Here is a 20,632-nt window from a genome sequence, read left to right on the forward strand (position 1 = left end):
CTCCAGACGCTAGGGGGCGCCATTAGCCGATGGTGACTACGGGGCGTACCAGCGCCTTTGCTCAGCAGAGGAAGTCAAGCTCACTTCTGTCTACACTGCGGCTTTTTCGGTTAATCGGTCTCTCGGTCGGTGGAAGGCTAGGACCTCTCAGAAGAGGTTTCCGATTGCAGCTTCCGATTCGGGAAATGGCTAAAGGGCCATTCCACTTAATTTTTCGCTACTTTCAGCATCTTTAATCTGCTCTAGTTAAAAATCTACAACACCTACACACTTCAAACCTGGATTAGATTATTCTGCACTAATAGTAGAGTATTTAAAACCAAGTGTATGATTTGTGAAACCTTGATTTGATTTGTGAAACTTCAATAAAGGGCCATTTCAGCACTTTTTTCCATCTGGACCACACGACAACTGAACTCCTCCTTCTCTGAAATTTGCATTATTTTGCTGTTATTTCCATGTTTAACTTTCTGTTTTCTCTAATTTTTTTCATCTTCAGTGTAGCAAGATTTGGTCTTGTGTTCTTTTTATCTCTGATACCAACTGGGATAATGCTTCCAACAACTTCATGATCTCTTTCTTCTGGTATTAACTTTTTGCTCTTCTTTAACACAGAAAGTACTCCTACATAAGTGCTTCTTTTTCAGTGTTGTTTATCTGCTTAAACCCCCAGTTGGTCATGGTAGATGGCTGTTCACACTGACGATGGGAAGGTTGTTCCAGGGTAAAAGAAGTGTTTGCTCTCCGTTGTCGCTACATGCTTGCTTGCTATAAGGGTTTGCTGCAAAGTTAAAGACAAATGCAAATCATTGTCCACTGTGGCTCCATGCTGAACAAAGAGTGAATGTTGCACATCCATGACTGGATGCTATCTGCTGGGTTTCCTCGGATAAAGAAACTGCTTGGAACAAGTGTGAATCATAATCTGAATTTTACTGGCTTGTTTGATTACTACTGTCAATTGAAATGTATGTATTATTAGGTTTAATTGACCTTTTTTTAAGGTAAGGCTTCCTTTAGGTTGGGGGGGGTTCAAATCCAGGGCTCCAGGATTGTGTGTAGGTGTTGTAGATTTTTAACTAGAGCAGATTAAAGATGCTGAAGGTAGCGAAAAATTAAGTGGAATGGCCCTTTAGCCATTTCCCGAATCGGAAGTGCAATCGGAAACCAACTTCAGCTTCGTAGAAGAGGTGGAGTTTGCCGTAGTGAAGCTACGCGGAACCGGAGATCTCCTGCGATGCTGACAGAGAGCTGAAACGACAGACCCGCTGGCTCCCGTACATGACAGGTAACTTTGTGTGGTGTTGTCCCCGCTGGAGTAACGTCCAGCGTAGGTAAAAAGTCGTTTCTCCTCGGTGGCGCTCTGTCTTGTGGTTAGCTAAACGTCAGCAGTCGCTAATGTGCGTCTGTTGAAAATGCAGCAAGTCGACACTGAAATACACAAACCCCCTCTCAAAAAAAGAAGCGTCAGTGTGAGGCGGGTTGTACGGCTATCTTTTTTTTTCCATTGTAGGCTGTTATTACACTCAGTGTTTGAGTTAGCAGAGAGGGCAAGCTAGCTAGCTAGCTATCTTGCTTGCCAAGCCTTTGTAGACCTCAAACCACGAGACGGTCCAAGCTTCTCACTTTAATCTTTTACTTCACCTCTTGAGGGGATGTGTTGGGAATGATGGGAGGAAAAACACCAAATCCCAGCTAAACCAGGAGAGTAAGGGCTTAAAGGCTGCCTCAGCTGCAAACAGGTATTAGGAAGCTAACGGCTGTGAACGATGGCTCATTCAGGAAGAAGAGCCACACATGAGAATCGGTCTTTATGTAACTGTATTTCTTGGAGTGCTCTAAGCCGGTTAACGTAGTTCCCTGTCCCCGGGAAAGCTGCCACATGTTGTAACAGGCAGTTACTACACTCTGAATGTGTTATGTGAGAGTTGTCAGAGAGTTTGATGGACTCCTGTCTTATTTCCAGCATACATCAGGCATGGAGCTCCACAGATCCTTGAGCTTGTGGATATTTTGTTTGTGTCTCGTTGGACAAAGTTGGACTGAAAAGCCAAGTTCACCTACACCGGCGGACAATCAACCTGCTGAAAATGGGATGTCAGGTGAGTAATCAGTCATGGCAATAATTGTTGTAGCAAAGTGTGGAAGTCTAATTTTATCCCTCCTGACACACACTATACTGGCCGTTTGAGTATTACACTCTGTGCCACAAGATTGTGGTTGTGTGCAGGCACTAAATGTGGCCATGCTGAGAATAGACCAGGTGCCATTTGCCATTAAGCCCTGTCCTCCCACTTGCATCAAGCAACTGAGTCAAACAATATGCAGTTTATCTGATATTTAGTGGACCGAATGACTGTTGGGTAAATGAGGGGAATTTTATGACCAATAAATAATATTAGAATAATTATTTTACAAAAACTTTAAGCACAGTATTTGAACTGTACAAAGGCACAAGCATATGAGCCAGTTATTAAGTGCATTAGTATAATGATTTGTATCAGATTACAAATCTGTTATTTTATTTACCTTGTAAGTATTTTCTATACTTTTTGTAACAGCAGCCCAATAATATGGAGTTAATCATTTGTGCTCTTTTACTACTGAACAGTGCTGTTAAATGAGAAACTGTCCATATCATCCACACACATTAGTAGAAATGATGGGCTTTAAATGCATTTTACTCCTAGAAGTTACAGCAGGCCACAGAATTTATTCTTGATATGACAGTGATTTTGTTTTTTTAAGCTTGGCAGGTATTCTGAATTATGATGGGAGATAGATGCTGCGTTTATGAGGTGGCAAAGTTTGGGTGTAGTATTTATCTACCTGCAAGCTCACAGAATGGCTCGTGTAAGCTGAGCTCTTTATTTAAAAAAAAAAAAAAGGGCAGGCATGCTGGTATGTAAATATCTTATGTCTCGGGCACAATGCAAGCCAAATGCCTGCAATCCCTTATATATGAAAAAATGTGGATGGCGTTCGTTAATGATGAAGCAACATGAGCACATTTATGACAGGGGAAGTAGGGTTACGTATGCACTAGGGATCTCTGGAGCTTGAACAAAAAAGCAAAGGACGACTGGAGTTCAAGAAACAAAAAGAAGACATTTCATCTCTCATCCGAAAGGCTTCTTCAGTTCTCAAACCAAATGGTGGAGAGACCCAGGTATTTAAACCCCAGTGGGAGTAGTCCCCTGGAGGCAGTTATGACCCTCTATTGTTCATGTGCATAATCACATGTGCCAAGGTGTGAAAGGAGGCGTGGGTCATTACAGTCAGTGGTTTCAGATGAAACCAATTTAGGACTTCGCTCCATTTATCATGTGACCTATTGAGGTTACTGGAACAAAGGTGAGAATGGGGTTGAGACATCTGGGAAGGGAGCTCAGGACAGCACTGTAAGCGGGGGAAAGTTGGTGACATAATCCACCTCCTCTGTTCAATGATGGTTGTTCACAGTGGACATAGATGGCTTCTTTCACTCCTCTTTCAAACCATCTGTCTTCCCTGTCCAAAATGTGAACACTGGCATCCTCAAAAGAGTGCCCTTTCTCCTTCAGATGCAGATGTACAGTTGAGTCTTGTCCTGTCGAGGTGACTCTTCTATGTTGTGCCATTCATCTGTGAAGAGACGTTTGTGAAAACAAACGGCATAGAAATGAATAGAATAAGAAGCTTTCAGGAGTACCGTTCTTCAGAGTTTACCTGAACCATGCTGCTTTCTGTCCGTTGCTGCATGACACACCAGAAATGTTTTCCTCTTAATGGGAGCGGCATCATTATCTCATATCTGTAGCAGAGAATCTGTAATCCCTCAGGAAGCAGAGGGACAGAGGGAACACAGTGGACACGCAGATGTAAATTGTGATTTCTGGAAAAGTCCTACATACAGACAGTTTTACACAAGACTAACAAACCTGGGTTCCTTGACATTAAAGAGAATCGTGACAGTGACATTCAAATTTATGATAGCTATACATGTTGAAATCTCAGATTGATTCATTTCAGCACATGCCTTGTTTTTTGGTATACACATAGGTGTAGCAGATACAGTCAGAGCCCCCACCTTTGTAACAGCCTGCATTGAAAAAAAATCTTTATTTAAACAAGTCTTCCTATGTGGCTGAGGAATGTTCCAGTTCAGTTATCTCTGCAAGAGAGAGTCCTTTGTTGAAGCTGGTTCAGCAGGGGACCTTGAAGATTTTCTGTCTTTTCTGAAGGGAAGAGCACAAAAGATTAAAAGCTATTAGCCTTTACTGCATCACAGTGTTCAGGTTTGGTGGTTCAGAGACTCAGGATTACAAATTCAAAACAAAAAGTGTTAAATATTAGAGGTTTTGGTGCTTTCTAGAATAAGAATTTAATATAAATGTGTTTTGTTTAGCTATATAGAATCACACCTATTCTTTATCCAGTCATGTTTTTGTCTATTGTAAAAAGTATATTGTTAATATAACTGTAAAACTGAAGATGTGAATATAACTTCTGTGGACCCACGTGTTGCTTCTCTAACATCTTGTGAATGTGACTTCTGTTTCTCCACCAGATTTATGTCGCATCGATGAGCCACTATGCAAGGATGAGAACGCCATTCTCAGCTTTGAAGCTATCCGCAATATCTATAAGCAGATGGATGATGATGGGAATGGCAATGTAGATGTTGTAGAGACAGACGGCGTAAGTACCAACCTGAAAGGCTCTGTAGCGAACTTATACAGGACTGAAGTGTTGCTAAACTCAAACAATATCAATTCTGCCCTCTGTACTGGAGAAATAAAGAAATACTGATACATAGAGGTTATCTTGCATGCTTTATCTCACTAACACAGTTTCTAACTTGCCCTAAGAATAAGATGTTTCACTTTGGTGTATTTATTTTTTTTTTTTTCACAATCCAAAGGAGAGCTCTGTCTCCTGGAGTCTGTGAGTGAGGGGCAGGGGTACGAGCAGCTGAGACGCTGCTCTTGAGTGACTGAGTTTGCAAACATTTGGACACACTTCACTAGAGTTGAAGCTGACAGTGCATCCTTATGTACAAGAAAAGAAGAAGAAAAAGAAAGAAGGATAAAAGATACATTGTTGTGAAACATCTTAGAACAATGTATCACACACAAACACAGAAATGCAGTTTTAGACTGCCAAAAGTTGTAGTTCATCTCTTATTGCCCTGTTTGCTGACTATAGCCATCAGTTAGACTTAAAGACATTATAAATGCATGGGTTACCTTATTTTTGCTAGCAGCAGGTGCTTTTATACTTTCACTCTGGAATGGTCAGACCAACATTTGAACTGTCTCGGCACGCCAAGAGAAGGGATTTTTAGGATCACAGCAAACTCTTACCTTTGCTTAATTCCACCTTAGTTTTGATTTTCGTTATGCTACACAAACTCAAAGCTATTACTACCTCACAGCAGTCTTGCCACTGTCTTTTGACCTCTGGCATCGTAAAAAGATTTTTGCCCAGAGATTTGCCGCTCGGTGGATATTTTCTTTTTTTTGGACCATTCGCTGCAAACCTTAAAGATGTGTGCGAAAATCCCAGTGGATCAGCAGTTTCTGAAATACTCAGATCAGCCTGTCTGTCACCAGCAACCATACCACGTTTAAAGTCACCTAAATCACCTTTCTTCCCTGTCCTGATGCTCCATTTGAACTGCAGCAGGTTATCTTAATCATGTATACATGAAGTGAGGTGCTGCCATGTGATTGGATGATCAGATATTGGTAATATAGTGACAATTGAGTGTATGTTATTTTTGTAACCATCTGGCTTTTGCCCCCCCCCCCCCCCCTTTTTTTTTTTTTAATTAATTTTTTTTTTCCTCTTTTGTCAAATAATTAACCTACTGTATTTACCAGCTTTGAAACCTTGGCTGATATGTTTTTCACCCGTGAGTTTCTTTGTCAGAGTTGACAAAAAGGCCATTTTGGGTACAATAGCATCACAGCTGTGCAAAATGCAGTATTAAAACTTAAAATGTGCAAGGGTGTGGCATGAGAACTCATTACCATTGCGTGATTTATAGTAAATCCAGTTGTAACTTGCATGTGTTTTGTAGAGTTATACTGCAATTTTTCAAATCTTTTCACAAAGGGTGTTTGTGAGCCTGCAGTCTGCTTTTTGTGTTTTTGAAATACAACACAGTGTGATAGTTTTTGCTACTTTTCCTGCTACTTAAGTACTGTGAAAAAACACAGGAAAAAACCCCAATTATTACATATGTGCATTTACAGCAGTGTAATGTTCATCAGAATTCAGGTCTGCTGCCTCTCAGATATCACTGTGTTGCCTAAAGGCACTGTTGTCATTTTGGTTTGTATCTTGAGCTTTATTGTAAACTACAAGTGGTGGCCTTGAGGAGGCCTCCTCTGGAGCCTTGGTTCAGTCTGTGGCATGTGGATGAGGCCAGATCAAAGCAGGTAGCACGATCACTGCTTTTGGAAGAGACACTTGGCATGCAACAACCCCTAAAGCAAATAATAAAGAGAAGCAGAGTGAGCACTCATATCTGTAGTGGCTTTTAGCCAATAAATAGGAGCCTCAAAATGATGAGGACTACTTAAAAACAATGCTCTTTTTCCTATTAATCATACAGTGATTAAGAGCAAGATCAAAGTGTACATCTGGTCTCTTAACAGTAACCTTAGTGAGTCTGTCGCATCATACAGGCCCTGCTGATTTTCCATTGAATATGTTCAGGAGTGCAGTATCTCACCCACAGCAGAGACGATCTTGCTGCACTGTAGTGAAGTCTTCCCACACAGATCTATCAAGAAAGAAAGGCATCATGACTTATTACCGTCTTTCACCCATGACTCTGCTTTTGTGGGAGTGCTAGAATTAATAGAGTATATATAATATATATACCATATATAACACCATTTACAGATGGGACCTTTCTGTGGGCAAAATCTGATATCACTCTGTTTGTGCTGTTATTCAGTGTTGCCCCAGGATCATCATTGGCAGTAATTGCGTGTTTTGCGGTGTCATAGCTTTGCAACATTAAAAGTTTGCCCTCAGGGTTTTCTGCCTGAAAGGCTTTTTTAATATGTGGCTAATGTTTGTACACAACCCATAATCTTTTTCTAAATATAACCAAGTAGCTTTACTGCCTAAATGTAAACTAACTCTGACTGAGAGTTGATCCTTTCATTCCTCACAGCCTAGGGCAGTAATTGCCCTAGAGCAATATTAATATGTTGTAGGAACAATATCAACACAGCAATATCAGGGACAATGTCTTGATGGCGCTCGGCCCTTTCAGCTACAGAAGTTGTTCAGAGATGGTTTGGGGAGCATGGCACAGATTGCAAAGGGTTTTATTTGTCCTCCAATTTCACACCACATCAAGCACCTATGGCAGGGGTATTCAAATAAAATTTAAAGCGGTCCAGTCAGACAAAATTTCATGAGGCCAAGGTCCGGAAGTCCAACTATTTAATCTGATATATAAGGTTTTGTTAGTTTTCAGAGCATTAGTTTTTATATTTGGTTTCATGCTTAGTTTTAGTTTTCGTCAGTTTTAGTTTTTCATACTTTGTCATGTGCAAGAGTGACTTTTGTGTAATAATAACTCGACAAAATATACCGTTTAAAAAATTGCATTCAACAACCAGCTGTTCACAAAATAGCAGCATTACGTGTTTAATGTGTGTAATATTAAGGAAACACATGAACATCAACAAGGAGAAACATAAAGAAAAACATGAACTCCAAAACTGAATAAACTCTATAACAAACTTCAGCGTCAGTGCAGAACACGTGGTGTAAAACATCAGAACACAGCGAATGTTGGACAAAAACAAACTGAAGTCTTTGAAGGAGTCAAAGCTCAAATCCAGCTGCATCCTGATGTTCTCACCACATGAAGCTGCTTCTGTTTTGGAGCTGCTCGGGGAGCTAGCTTTGCGGCCTCTGTACACAACCTACTTAAGTGGCCAACCATATCTGCCTGTAGCTGGATTGTGTGTGTTAATTGCGGTCGTGTGCTGGTGTTTTATATGCGGTACCGGCTGGGACTTTTTTGGTCCTCGCTCTTTGTGCTCAGTTTTTTTGGCTGCAAACATATTTGTCCCTGTTTGTTCACTTTCTTCATTTCCTCACATCCATTTCGATAGTTTCAGCAGTCTCCCTCCAGGAATTTGCTGACATTTGTGAGTCCTTATATTGATGCTTTGATTATTATTCCTGATTGTTATTCTCTCACTGATGAATTCAAACACTGCAGCAAAAAGTAGCCAGAAACGCACAAGGACTGAACAGGTTAATCACAACCTTGTGGGCTGTGTGGACCCGACATGATTTCTCCGGAGGCGCACGTCAGGTTACGTTGAAGGATCAGTGCGGTTTCTCGGCATCCTGCTGCCATTACTTTGCGGACCGATGCGGTGAGCACGCACACAGGTGCCCGATGGCGCTCCCAGCTTAAACTGTTAGAGCAGAAAAAAATGATTTCATATGAATCCACAAGGGTTTTTTTTTTTTTTTTATAAAATTATGAAAACAAAGGTCATTTTATCTATAATTTCTGTTAGTTTTAGTATTGTAAACTCACAATACTGTTTTTTGCTTTTAATTATAGATTTTATTTATTTCAGTTAATGAAAATGTTTTTTTCAGTTTTCATTATTTAGTTCGTTTTCGTTAACTATAATAACCCTGTTTGTTACAAAGTTTACCAGCCGGCAGGAACCAGCTTGGTGGTATCACATGGTATAGCCAAACTAGCGTGCAATTGGTCAGTGGGTTTCCTTGGACGCTTCACTACTACCGTAAGGACTGTAAAAGCTGCGCCGGTAAACCAGAAAGCGCTCAACAAGATTTTAATTAAGTGGTTATTTCTGGTTTGGTATTAGGTTCGGGTCCGCTTGAGACATCATTTCGGTCCGAATCCGGACCGAGGTCCGCCTATTGGTGATGGCTGACCTATGGGAAGTGTTGGATAAAGTTACAGAGGCACCACCTTTCAGAGCCAACTTTGGGGACTTATTCTGACATTGGTCACAATAAGTTAACTAAAGTTTTGTATGCAGAGCCTGTGTCAGTTATAGTGGTGGAAATGCAGTTTTAGAACAAATGTGCGTCATTTAAGTCTTGTAAAAGTTTTTTTTTTGTAACCATTACAAATGTCCTTGTCATACTACAGTTCCTGAGAGAAGATCTAAACTACCATGACCCCAAGGCTAAGCATAACACCTTCCACGGGGATGACCAGTTCATCAGTGTGGAGGACTTGTGGAACTCATGGAAAGGCTCTGAAGGTACCGCTGTCACATCTGTTTCTGTAAACCTTGTTCTGCACACTGTGTTCCACATTTGATACCTTCAACCAATACTTAATATTTGATATTGCACCGGTGATTTTCATTTTTAATGAAGCACTGCTAGTGACTTTGATTGCCAGTTGGAGAGGATGGCAGAGCTTTTATGAGCCTGTAAATAAAGGTTTGAGTGCTTCCCTCTGACTGAAAATGTGTTACAGCGTGTCCAAGCTTGACCCTTTCACTCACTTAACAAAGGAGCAAAGTATTTGATAAGATTGCGAACTTAGCAAAGTGCACTGTTCTGCCAGAGTGTTCCAGAGTAGAGATTCTTGAATCTGTCAGCACAAAATTCACAGTCACACTTCCTCCTCACTGTGTGTCCAACCGTACTCACGTATACTCACGAGAGCACTCTCATGACCTGTGCAATTGTATTTTCTCACCCTTTCCTCTGACTGCTTTTATCACAGTTTTGTTTATAGTACTGAATTGATCTCATGGATCATTCGGGCTGTGGATGTACACAGTCATATAATACATCTTGTGTCATTCTGTAGTATGCAGTCATGTTGTTGTTGTTCCAAGGATTGGATTTAAAATGAATTGATATCTATGAGGTTACTTCTGTTTCCCAGCTTTAATTTTACAGTGTTTACAGTGCAGACAGGAGGGCTTTAGGGGATTTGGTCAAATCAGAGCAGCCTCTGCTGCAGTAATAGTTAATATTTGGTTTCAGATTTTGTGACTGCCTGAGGTCTATGACCCAGGGAGACACTTGGTTTCTTCCCTCTTGACACTCTGCTGACCTATATTCAAGTTTAAATTCTTCTTGGTTTCAGGGATTCAGTCTGTTGTTAAGCAAGTGAAGAACTTGCTGTTTAGATGAGGTCATTTGATCAACTGCTGCCCCAAGGGAAAAAGTTAAGTTCTCTTTCCTGATTGCTTAGGTTAACTGTTCTGCTACATGGTTTCTATTATTAGTGGCTAGGAAGCTACAGCTGTCCACATGGTTCATTGACAGTGGAAATTAACACTGTATTTGTGGATGAATACTTGAACATCCTCAAACACAGTGAAAGATTAAAGTCAGAGTTTCTCTTAAGAGTTGTGTTAGAAGAGAGCAAGACAGTAAAGCGTACTACAGCTATTTCCTCAGTGCTCTGTATGCAATAATATAATATAATGAATTCCACCACTATAAGATGAATAAGAACCTGTGAGAACCCAATCCATGCCAATGCTAATTTAGTCTTTAGGGGTCATTCACAATTATCAACATTTTCCAAAGCGTACAAAGTGTACTCTTTTTCAGACCCCCCCCTCCCCAAAAGTGTACAAAGAAAATGTTGATCTTTTTTCGTCACATTTAATTTCACCTGGTTCTTTGGTATTTTAATGTAATAGGAAGTATTAAAAACACATCCTGGTGTTGAAAAATTCTGTAAATCTTGGTATCAAATATACTCCTCCTTTCCTATCTCTTAAAACATTGTATTATAAAAACAAATAAAAATCCATCCATCCATCCATTCTCTTCCACTTTACCTTTCCAGGGTCACCAGAGGGCTGGAGCCTATCACAGGGTGAGAGGCAGGGTACACTCTGTAATAAACAGATATACCTATATATTAGAATTTATCGGGTGCAATAAACTGATTTGAATTTTAATTTGAATGTGTACTGCGCTGCATGTATGCAAAATGTACATGTCACCACTCTATACATAGGGGCAGTGGAGCAATTTGCCATCTGAATAGCCGGTCTTGTGCCAAAAAATGATTTCTGGTATTTGAAGAGTTTCAGTCAGGTTTCAGAATTCATCACAGTACAGAAACAGCATTAGTGAAGGTTACAAATGATCTTCTTACAGCCTCTGACAGTGGACTCATCTCTGTTCTTGTCCTGTTGGACCTCAGTGCAGCTTTGATACTGTTGACCATAACATTTTATTACAGAGATTAGAGCTTGCTATAGGTATTAAAGGTACTGCACTGCAGTGGTTTGAATCATATTTATCTAATAGACTCCAATTTGTTCATGTAAATGGGGAGTCTTCTTCACACACTAAGGTTAATTATGGAGTTCCACAGGGTTCTGTGCTAGGACCAATTTTATTTACACTATAAATGCTTCCCTTAGGCAGTATTATTAGAAAACAATGCATCAATTTTCATTGTTATGCAGATGATACACAGCTTTATGTATCCATGAAACCAGATGAAACACGTCAATTAGATAACCTGCAGGAATGTGTTAAAGACATAAAGGCCTGGATGACCTCTAATGTCCTGCTTCTAAACTCAGATAAAACTGAAGTTCTTGTACTCTGCCCCACAGGTCAAACCCAATACTTACTCTGGATGGCATTACTTTGGCTTCCAGTAACACTGTGAGAAATCTTGGAGTCATTTTTGACCAGGATATGTCCTTCCATCCATCCGCTTATCCTGTTCAGGGTCGCGGGGGGGCTGGAGCCTATCCCAGCTGTCATAGGGCGAGAGGCAAGGTACACCCTGAACAGGTCGCCAACAAACAACCTTTCACACTTACATTCACACCTATGGGCAATTTAGAGTAGCCAATTAACCTAACCCCAGTAAGTACATGTCTTTGGAATGTGGGAGGAAACTGGAGTACCCGGAGGAAACCCACGCAAGCACGGGGAGAACATGCAAACTCCACACAGAGAGAGGGAGGGGCCTGGGCCAAGGAAGAATCGAACCCAGGCCTTCCAGATGGTATTCTAACTGTGAGGCAGCAGTGCTAACCACTGCGCCACATTAAAAGCAGCAAGTTTTAAAAATGAAATCCTGTTGAATTGCACTTGATTATTATCTTTTATCTTTGTCTTAAATACTGTGTTCGAGTCACTGATAACATTTATGAGCTGAATGTCCATCCATCCACCTACATACCTATCCATTTTCTGCCACTGCCACATCTGGGTCCAGGTCATGGGGCAGCAATCTAAGCAGAGATGCTTAGACCTCCCTCTCCCTGGCACCAAGGTATTTTTAAGCCATTCCCTAGCCAGTCGAGAGATGTAATCTCTCCTGGAGCCTTGAGCCTATTCCACCTGTCATAGGGCGAGAGGCAGGGTACACCCTGAACAGGTCACCAGCCTGTCGCAGGGCTAACACAGAGAGACAAACAACTTTTCACACTCACATTCATACCTATGGGCAATTTAGAGTGGCCAATTAACCTAACCCCAGTAAGTGCATGCCTTTGGATTGTCAGAGGAAACCGAAGTACCCGGAGGAAACCCACGCAGGCACGGGGAGAACATGCAAACTCCACACAAGGTGGAATCAAACCCAGACCTTCTAGATGTTATTCTAACTGTGAGGCAGCAGTGATAACCACTGTGCCACCATGCTGCCCTACTAGCTAGATGTATTTGTAACATTTTGAAATTGTTTTACTGTTTGATTGTTTGTCGTACAAGTTGAAGGAAATATTTCACGTTCATTGTAATTCATTGGTTGAATATCTGTCGTTTGATAGATGTTTGTGGGCTAGCTAATGGAGGTCTAAATAAAGAATGAGAATTGTAACTGTAATGTATGTTTTGCTTTCTCTCTTTGCCCTCAGTGTATAACTGGACAGTGGACGGGGTCGTGGAATGGCTCATCCATTATGTGGAGCTACCGCAATATGAGGATGCATTTCGCAAAATGAATTTCAATGGGAGTGCCATGCCCAGGTGTGACCACATTGTGATGTTTTTTTTTTTTTGTTCAAAGTGAACTAGATCTATGAATCACACACAACACTGTAAATTATAACAAATCAATTTTGGTTCATATATTACTGTGGAGACCTTTTTAGTTGAGCCTTTGTGAAGAAATAGTTGAGCTATTGTCGTAGCTGTTGCACTGGTGGCGCCTGTTCCACAGAAACTTTAACGTTGGCCATAACTTGAGAATATGACACGACCTAGAACGTTCACATTCACACCCCAGATGCATACTGTTCAAGCTAGACCCATCCAACTTCACACACTTTACCATAACAGCACTTTGGACTTGTCAAGAGAGCGCATTACAACCTTTGTTTTGTTGTTGTTGTCGTCGTCGTCCCCCCTTTTTCTGCCTAATGAATGTGCGTCTGTTCTCTTTCAGGCTTGCTGTAAAGAACACCACGCTGACACTCTCTATTCTGAAGATTTTGGATCACAGCCATGTGCAAAAGTTGCAGCTCAAAGCTTTGGACACTGTACTCTTTGGAGCACCCCTGAGTACGTAACTTTATTATTTTTTTTTTTGTGAGTCAGATTTAGACCCTTTTTTGAATAATTTGTTGCAAATAATCTAGAAGCCTGACGAGACATGGGCTTTTGTTTCTGTGCAGACTAAAATTCTTGAAACAGTCACATAATTTTTTTTCACCGGTGTTTCATTAAGATAATGATCTAGATGCACATCAGTGTTCATGTAGCTCTGAAATTAAGATTCACCATGGCAGCGGGTAAATAAAGAGGAGAGAGGAGACAGAAAGATTTATGGTAAATGAGTGCTTAGGTAGAGTAGAAAAGCACTATATAAGAACCAGTCCAAAGTGCTTTATACAATATGTCTCATTCACCCATTCACACACATTCACACAGCTCAGAGTTCAGTATCTTGTCCAAGTATCCTTGGGCAATACATGCAGACTGGAGCAGCCAGGGATCAAACCACTGATTAGCATATGAACTGCTCTACCCCCTGAGCCACAGTCACCCCTAAATATTAATGTTTATTTATGTCTAAACCTGCCCTGTAAAAACATGGCTTCCCTTACAGACAGGCTACTAATGAATCTCTTGCATTGAAATGATTTACTGTGAAACAGCTGCACAGTTTCATTACCAATGTGACCAACATCCTGCCCACTTTGGTCTGCTGCTCTCATTTTTCATTAACTCTTTGTCCCTGCTAAATGTTGTGGCTGGAGTCACTCAGATTTTTTAAACTTTAACATCTTTATTTGTTTGAGCCAGGTCTATGTTATGCTTAATTTATAGTACTGCACTAAATCTGCCCTGTAGCTATGCCATAGCATCATCCCAGAAGTGCTACAAGTCACAGCAGCACAGACCTGCTCGGTTGTAAAATGTGGCGTATTAATTAGCAGAAAGATTATACCTCTGTGAAAGAAGATGTATGGTTTGTTGTGTTCCTGGTAGTTTGAGGGGTAAAGATCTCCATATTTATAGTTTTCACTCAGCGTCACATCATTGGTTGAACGGCCACATGGAGTGAAATACAAGGTTTTCTTCTGTTGCCCGCCAGCTGCTTTTACTAGATTTGCTAGATATACATTAAAGTGGATGCACTCAAGACTGACTGCTTAGTGCACAACTGCTAGCAACATTGATGAATGGATCACAAGTGCCCACAACTTGCAGTTTGTATACCTTCTTCTGAGAGGTGGGATAAATATTTGCAGCCTGGATCAGCTGGATTGTCCAGTGTTGGCCTGCATTTAAAAAAAAGAGCAAAACTGTTTGTGCCCTCCAGTGCTCCGTGCAAGTCTGTGACTAAAAACATATGAAGTCCAGCAAATCAGATGTGCTGTTTGCAAAGTACAGTCCTGGTATTCTTACTTATCGTGGTGAATTACTGAGAGACTCGAGCTGTGGTTTACAGCTTGTGCTGGTTGTAGCTGGTTTGATTCAGTTGAGTGGCTCAACACTGATATTCTCATTTTACTTCCCTTTGTCTCACTCCAGGAAGTAAATTGCTCTTTCCTGCACACTCCTACGCAGGTTTTGCAAGAAAAAACTTGCCTCCTCGTGTAACTGGCAAGACTTTGAGGCACTGTGGCAGCTGCTGCCTGCATGTATGGTGTTTCTTTGACTCATCGAGTGACAAATCAACTTTGCTTTGCTGGCTTGGGTTTAATTTCAAAACGGCCTTTCTGTTAGTATAGTTAAAGGGATCTGAATATGGGATGCTCTTACACGTGGGATAGGTGGTTCTGAGCTGTTATGACTTTGAAAAGCTATAAAGCCCTAACAATGATAACATTAAAGAATACTCATAGTTGGAGCTAAGATTGGATTCACAGCTCCCCGTGTCTACCAGAATGTTACAGTTGTCTTCGTTTGGTTTTCAGTGCACAGTTATTAGCATCAGTTACCTGACTGAAATGGGTTGTGTTAAGCTTTCTTTATTGTGGTCTTGTGCGCTGCAAACTGAACTTGTGCTGGTGAGTCTATTTGGGTCACTCCACAACAGTTGGAGTATGAATACGCTACGTTCAAGCTTCACACCACACCCTTGTAAAGTTTGCATGTTTTTAAAGGACTTTATCTTGTAATACATGTTGCAGAGTATTACATTTATAGGTCTACTTAATGACTCGGTTTCTTATCTTACTAAAATGTAATCCCATCTTTTTTTTTTCTTTCTTTCAGTGAAAAGACACAACCTCTTGAAGGACTTCATGGAGGCAGTGTCAGTAGTCATAGGCATAGGTGGATGCTGGTTGATACTGTATTTATACTAGACAGTATACACTTGGTATAAAGGTTGAATTCAGTGAATGAATCTAAGCATCATCAGCTTAAGTTAAAACTTATCTCTTCTATACTTAATGTAACCTAACTCTGACCATGAACACAACAGCCACTGTGCACCAACAACATGAAATAGCCAAAAATAGTTTATGCAACATATACAGTGTAGGTTTGAGAGGGGAGGGTCCCGCCTTACCAGTTGCATCCACCTTGCCAGATTTGAGGGATGGCTGTTGTCACCTAGAGGCACAGAAGAAAGCTCATATATATTTAAACTGATGATGCTGATTAGATTCACTCACTTGCACTGGCTTTGTACTTTCTCTGGGTTGTAAATCAGCCATGATAGCATCTGCTTATAGCTTGTTGAATTCAGTTGTGTAGATCCACAAAGAGCACCCCCCCCCCCCCCCCCCCCCCCCCCCCAACACACACACACACACACACAGCACCTACACCCAATCTTAGGGTTCCCACACGTCACTTTTACTTGAGTGATAAAGTTGAATTAGTTCAGCTTTTTAGTATTGTTAATACAAGTATCCACTTCTGCTTAAGTGAAGAATGTGTGTACCTTTGCCACCTCTGACCAGGTTGAGTTAACTTCACTTAATGTTTCAGTAAGATATAGGGGCTCAAAATGTGCTCTACCAGTTGGCTGATCAGAAGACTAAAGGATGTTCACAGTACAACTCTCTTACAGTGAATGTGTTTTGTATCGTTTTCCATTTGAAAAACTGAAGAATATGTGCAATAACACATCTTTAATGACTGAAACAATCAAAGGTTTTGATTTACACAGTGTATATTTTATTACAGTCCAAAAAGTAGTTCATAAATGTGAATGATAAATATTTTTTCACGACTTCAAAAATACTGACTTTCTGTACCTAAAACATCGGAGAGGTACGGATTTGTTTGACATGTATAGCATCAAACAAATGATGCCTTATGCCTTCCTTTAGCTTGGATGGATGGATAAAGAATACTGATGTGGAAAGTTTGGACACTTTCAAATACCTGGGAGTGACCAGCTCATGGGTCACTCCCTGGACTCATCACATTAACACCACTGTGAAGACGGAAAGACAGCATCTCTACCTCTTCAAGCAGATGAGACTTCAAGCTCCCACTCAATGTGCTGAGGAACTTTTACACCTGCACCATCAAGAACATCTTGCATGGGAGCATCACCACCTGGATGGGAAACTGCACCAAACAGGACTTGATGGCCCTTAAAAGAGTGGTTTGTTTAGCTGGAACAGACGCTTTCTCTTCTCCCTGCTCCCATCAGGCCGGTGCTACCACTGCGTGAGGGCTAAGATTGAAAGGTTGAAGAACAGTTTTTATCCATCTCATCCTCTGAGCCCTAAAAGTGCACTATGTAAATTATTCTGTTTCTGCACTGTACCATGCCATGCACTTACTGACGGATCTGCAGTAACGTGCCCTTGTGTAAAAACCAACAAGTAGAATTTTATATTTTTACACTAGATATTTATACATTTTTATATGATGGATAAATTAAATATTTTTTTCTTATTTATATATTTTTTACAGTGTGTGTATTGTTTATTCTTATCCAGAATCCAGGTAAAGGCTCCGGGTGGGGGGCTGGAGCCTGTCTCATGGCTAACACAGAGAGACGGACAACCATTCACACTCACATTCACACCTATGGGCAATTTAGGGTCACCAGTTAAACTAACCTCACTAGTTTTGGGCTCTCATATAGTACCGGAGAGAACATGCAAACGCCACACGGAAAGGTTCTGGCCAAGGTGGATTCAAACCAAGGGCTTTCTTGCTGTGAGATGCGGCTGCGCATGTGACAAATAAACCTTATCTTAGTTATACACTCCAGACGCTAGGGGGCGTCATTAGCCGATGGTGACTACGGGGCGTACCAGCGCCTTTGCTCTGTAGAGGAAGACAATCTCACGTCTGACTACACTCTGCGGCTTTTTCGGTTCATCGGTCTCTCGATCGGTGGAAGGCTAGGACCTCTCAGAAGAGGTGGAGTTTGCCGTAGTGAAGCTACGCGGAACCGGAGATCTCCTGCGATGCTGACAGAGAGCTGAAACGACAGACCCGCTGGCTCCCGTACATGACAGGTAACTTTGTGTGGTGTTGTCCCCGCTGGAGTAACGTCCAGCGTAGGTAAAAAGTCGTTTCTCCTCGGTGGCGCTCTGTCTTGTGGTTAGCTAAACGTCAGCAGTCGCTAATGTGCGTCTGTTGAAAATCCAGCAAGTCGACACTGAAATACACAAACCCCCTCTCAAAAAAAGAAGCGTCAGTGTGAGGCGGGTTGTACGGCTATCTTTTTTTTTTCCATTGTAGGCTGTTATTACACTCAGTGTTTGAGTTAGCAGAGAGGGCAAGCTAGCTAGCTAGCTATCTTGCTTGCCAAGCCTTTGTAGACCTCAAACCACGAGACGGTCCAAGCTTCTCACTTTAATCTTTTACTTCACCTCTTGAGGGGATGTGTTGGGAATGATGGGAGGAAAAACACCAAATCCCAGCTAAACCAGGAGAGTAAGGGCTTAAAGGCTGCCTCAGCTGCAAACAGGTATTAGGAAGCTAACGGCTGTGAACGATGGCTCATTCAGGAAGAAGAGCCACACATGAGAATCGGTCTTTATGTAACTGTATTTCTTGGAGTGCTCTAAGCCGGTTAACGTAGTTCCCTGTCCCCGGGAAAGCTGCCACATGTTGTAACAGGCAGTTACTACACTCTGAATGTGTTATGTGAGAGTTGTCAGAGAGTTTGATGGACTCCTGTCTTATTTCCAGCATACATCAGGCATGGAGCTCCACAGATCCTTGAGCTTGTGGATATTTTGTTTGTGTCTCGTTGGACAAAGTTGGACTGAAAAGCCAAGTTCACCTACACCGGCGGACAATCAACCTGCTGAAAATGGGATGTCAGGTGAGTAATCAGTCATGGCAATAATTGTTGTAGCAAAGTGTGGAAGTCTAATTTTATCCCTCCTGACACACACTATACTGGCCGTTTGAGTATTACACTCTGTGCCACAAGATTGTGGTTGTGTGCAGGCACTAAATGTGGCCATGCTGAGAATAGACCAGGTGCCATTTGCCATTAAGCCCTGTCCTCCCACTTGGATCAAGCAACTGAGTCAAACATTATGTAATTCATCTAATGTTTAGTGGACCGAATGACTGTTGGGTAAATGAGGGGAATTTTATGACCAATAAATAATATATTAGAATAATTATTTTACAAAAACCTTAAGCACAGTATTTGAACTGTACAAAGGCACAAGCATATGAGCCAGTTATTAAGTGCATTAGTATAATGATTTGTATCAGATTACAAATCTCTTATTTTATTTACATTGTAAGCATTTTCTATACTTTTTGTAACAGCAGCCCAATAATATGGAGTTTGTGCTCTTTTACTACTGAACAGTGCTGTTAAATGAGAAACTGTCCATATCATCCACACACATTAGTAGAAATGATGGGCTTTAAATGCATTTTACTCCTAGAAGTTACAGCAGGCCACAGAATTTATTCTTGATATGACAGTGATTTTGTTTTTTTAAGCTTGGCAGGTATTCTGAATTATGATGGGAGATAGATGCTGCGTTTATGAGGTGGCAGAGTTTGGGTGTAGTATTTATCTACCTGCAAGCTCACAGAATGGTTCGTGTAACCTGAGCTCTTTATTTAAAAAAAAAAAAAAAAGGGCAGGCATGCTGGTATGTAAATATCTTATCTTGTGTCTCCGGAGGTTTGCAAGCCAAATGAGAGAGGGTGTGTTACAGGTGGTGGACTTTTTACTGGGATAACTGTCATTCTTTGTTTAATGCAAAGCGTGTTAATAGTAAAGCAAGTAATCACTTTTGTGGTATGTGGCTATGCAGATTCGCTGAAGATGGAAACCGTGCATGCTCAAAAAAATAACTTATTACCATACGGAAGTTTACCTGGCTGCCTTCCTATTTCTGGCTTTTGTGGTTTCATGTAGACTGCAACACTCAGTTTGCCAGTTTAAAAAAAAATTACCGGCTTACAGTCATTCATTGACATAAAATGTTTCAGAGATTAATCTGTGACATGTTTTACTCTGTTCTCTAGTAAAACATGTCACGTTCCCTACCTGCTAAGCCTGCTTGTCAAAACATCCAATTCTGGGAATTAATAAAGTGTGGATTGGTATGATGTCTTGATCAGTAGGGGGGCAGTACACTATAAGCTCCAGCACAGTGCAAGCCAAATGCCTGCAATCCGTTATACATGAAAAAACAATGTGGGTGACATTGATTAATGATGAAGCAACATTAGCTCATTTACAAAAGGGGAAGTAAGGTTACGTTTGCACACTGCTACACCATATTGTGGCAAGGGTGATGCACACAACAAGAAGAGGAATCCTTTTCTAGGAATTCAGCCCAAAAAAATCCACCTGCTCTTAAACTATTAAAAAAAACTAGACTCAGGGTTTTTATCGGTGATTAAAAAGTTCCATAAAAATGTTTCTGCAGGAGTATTTTGTTGTTGCTGTAAAAAATCCAAGTTCAGACCCTGAAAGGAAGTCTTAGCCACTGCTTCTTGTTGGCGAGACACGCTTCCCTTTTTAACCCTTTTCTTCATCAACCCAGTTTGTGGTTGAAATTCAGTGAAATGTGTAACAAAGCTTACTTCTTTAAAATATGCTTTTTAATCTTACTTTTCTAAGCTTGTCCATTCATACTATTAGTGATGCATTTCTTTGGTTAAAATAGTGTCTGGCCTGAGATGGCAGCTGCACATAGAAGATAGATTGATGAGATAGATTTGAAATGAATAGAATAGGAAGTTTACCTGAGTTTACCTGAACCATGCTGCT

General features: G+C 41.0%; 2 protein-coding genes across 5 annotated transcripts in view; both read left to right on the forward strand.

The window, feature by feature from the left end:
• The first annotated feature begins 113 nt into the window (after window positions 1-113).
• LOC115790707 (stromal interaction molecule 1-like) lies at window positions 114-16,175 on the forward strand. The gene is made up of 8 exons (XM_030744609.1): window positions 114-156; window positions 1,191-1,288; window positions 1,967-2,102; window positions 4,550-4,680; window positions 9,155-9,269; window positions 12,867-12,978; window positions 13,397-13,512; window positions 15,676-16,175. The coding sequence occupies exons 3-8, from the start codon at window positions 1,979-1,981 to the stop codon at window positions 15,765-15,767; spliced, it is 690 nt and encodes a 229-aa protein (XP_030600469.1). The 5' UTR covers window positions 114-156; window positions 1,191-1,288; window positions 1,967-1,978; the 3' UTR covers window positions 15,768-16,175.
• A 1,477-nt stretch (window positions 16,176-17,652) lies between these two features.
• LOC115790172 (stromal interaction molecule 1-like) overlaps window positions 17,653-20,632 on the forward strand; it is a 29,825-nt gene continuing 26,845 nt past the window's right edge. For 2 of the 4 annotated variants that reach the window (XM_030743855.1, XM_030743856.1), the window contains exons 1-2: window positions 17,655-17,891; window positions 18,571-18,706. In XM_030743855.1, coding sequence (XP_030599715.1) covers window positions 18,583-18,706 — 124 coding nt within the window. In that variant the 5' untranslated portion in view covers window positions 17,655-17,891; window positions 18,571-18,582. Of the gene's footprint in view, window positions 17,892-18,570; window positions 18,707-20,632 lie in introns of all 4 variants that reach the window. The other 2 variants (XM_030743853.1, XM_030743854.1) reach the window with 2 other exon arrangements.

The sequence above is a fragment of the Archocentrus centrarchus genome, chromosome 13 (genome assembly GCF_007364275.1).
Source record: "Archocentrus centrarchus isolate MPI-CPG fArcCen1 chromosome 13, fArcCen1, whole genome shotgun sequence".
Classification (NCBI taxonomy): Eukaryota; Metazoa; Chordata; class Actinopteri; order Cichliformes; family Cichlidae; genus Archocentrus; species Archocentrus centrarchus.

What these genes read in the sequence shown, in the direction of transcription:
- LOC115790707 (XM_030744609.1), top strand. Translation starts at nt 1,979, where the DNA reads ATGGAGCTCCACAGATCCTTGAGCTTGTGGATATTTTGTTTGTGTCTC. An exon ending in CTCATGGAAAGGCTCTGAAG is followed by an intron (nt 9,270 to 12,866) that starts GTACCGCTGTCA and finishes CTTTGCCCTCAG; the next exon opens with TGTATAACTGGACAGTGGAC. An exon ending in AATGGGAGTGCCATGCCCAG is followed by an intron (nt 12,979 to 13,396) that starts GTGTGACCACAT and finishes GTTCTCTTTCAG; the next exon opens with GCTTGCTGTAAAGAACACCA.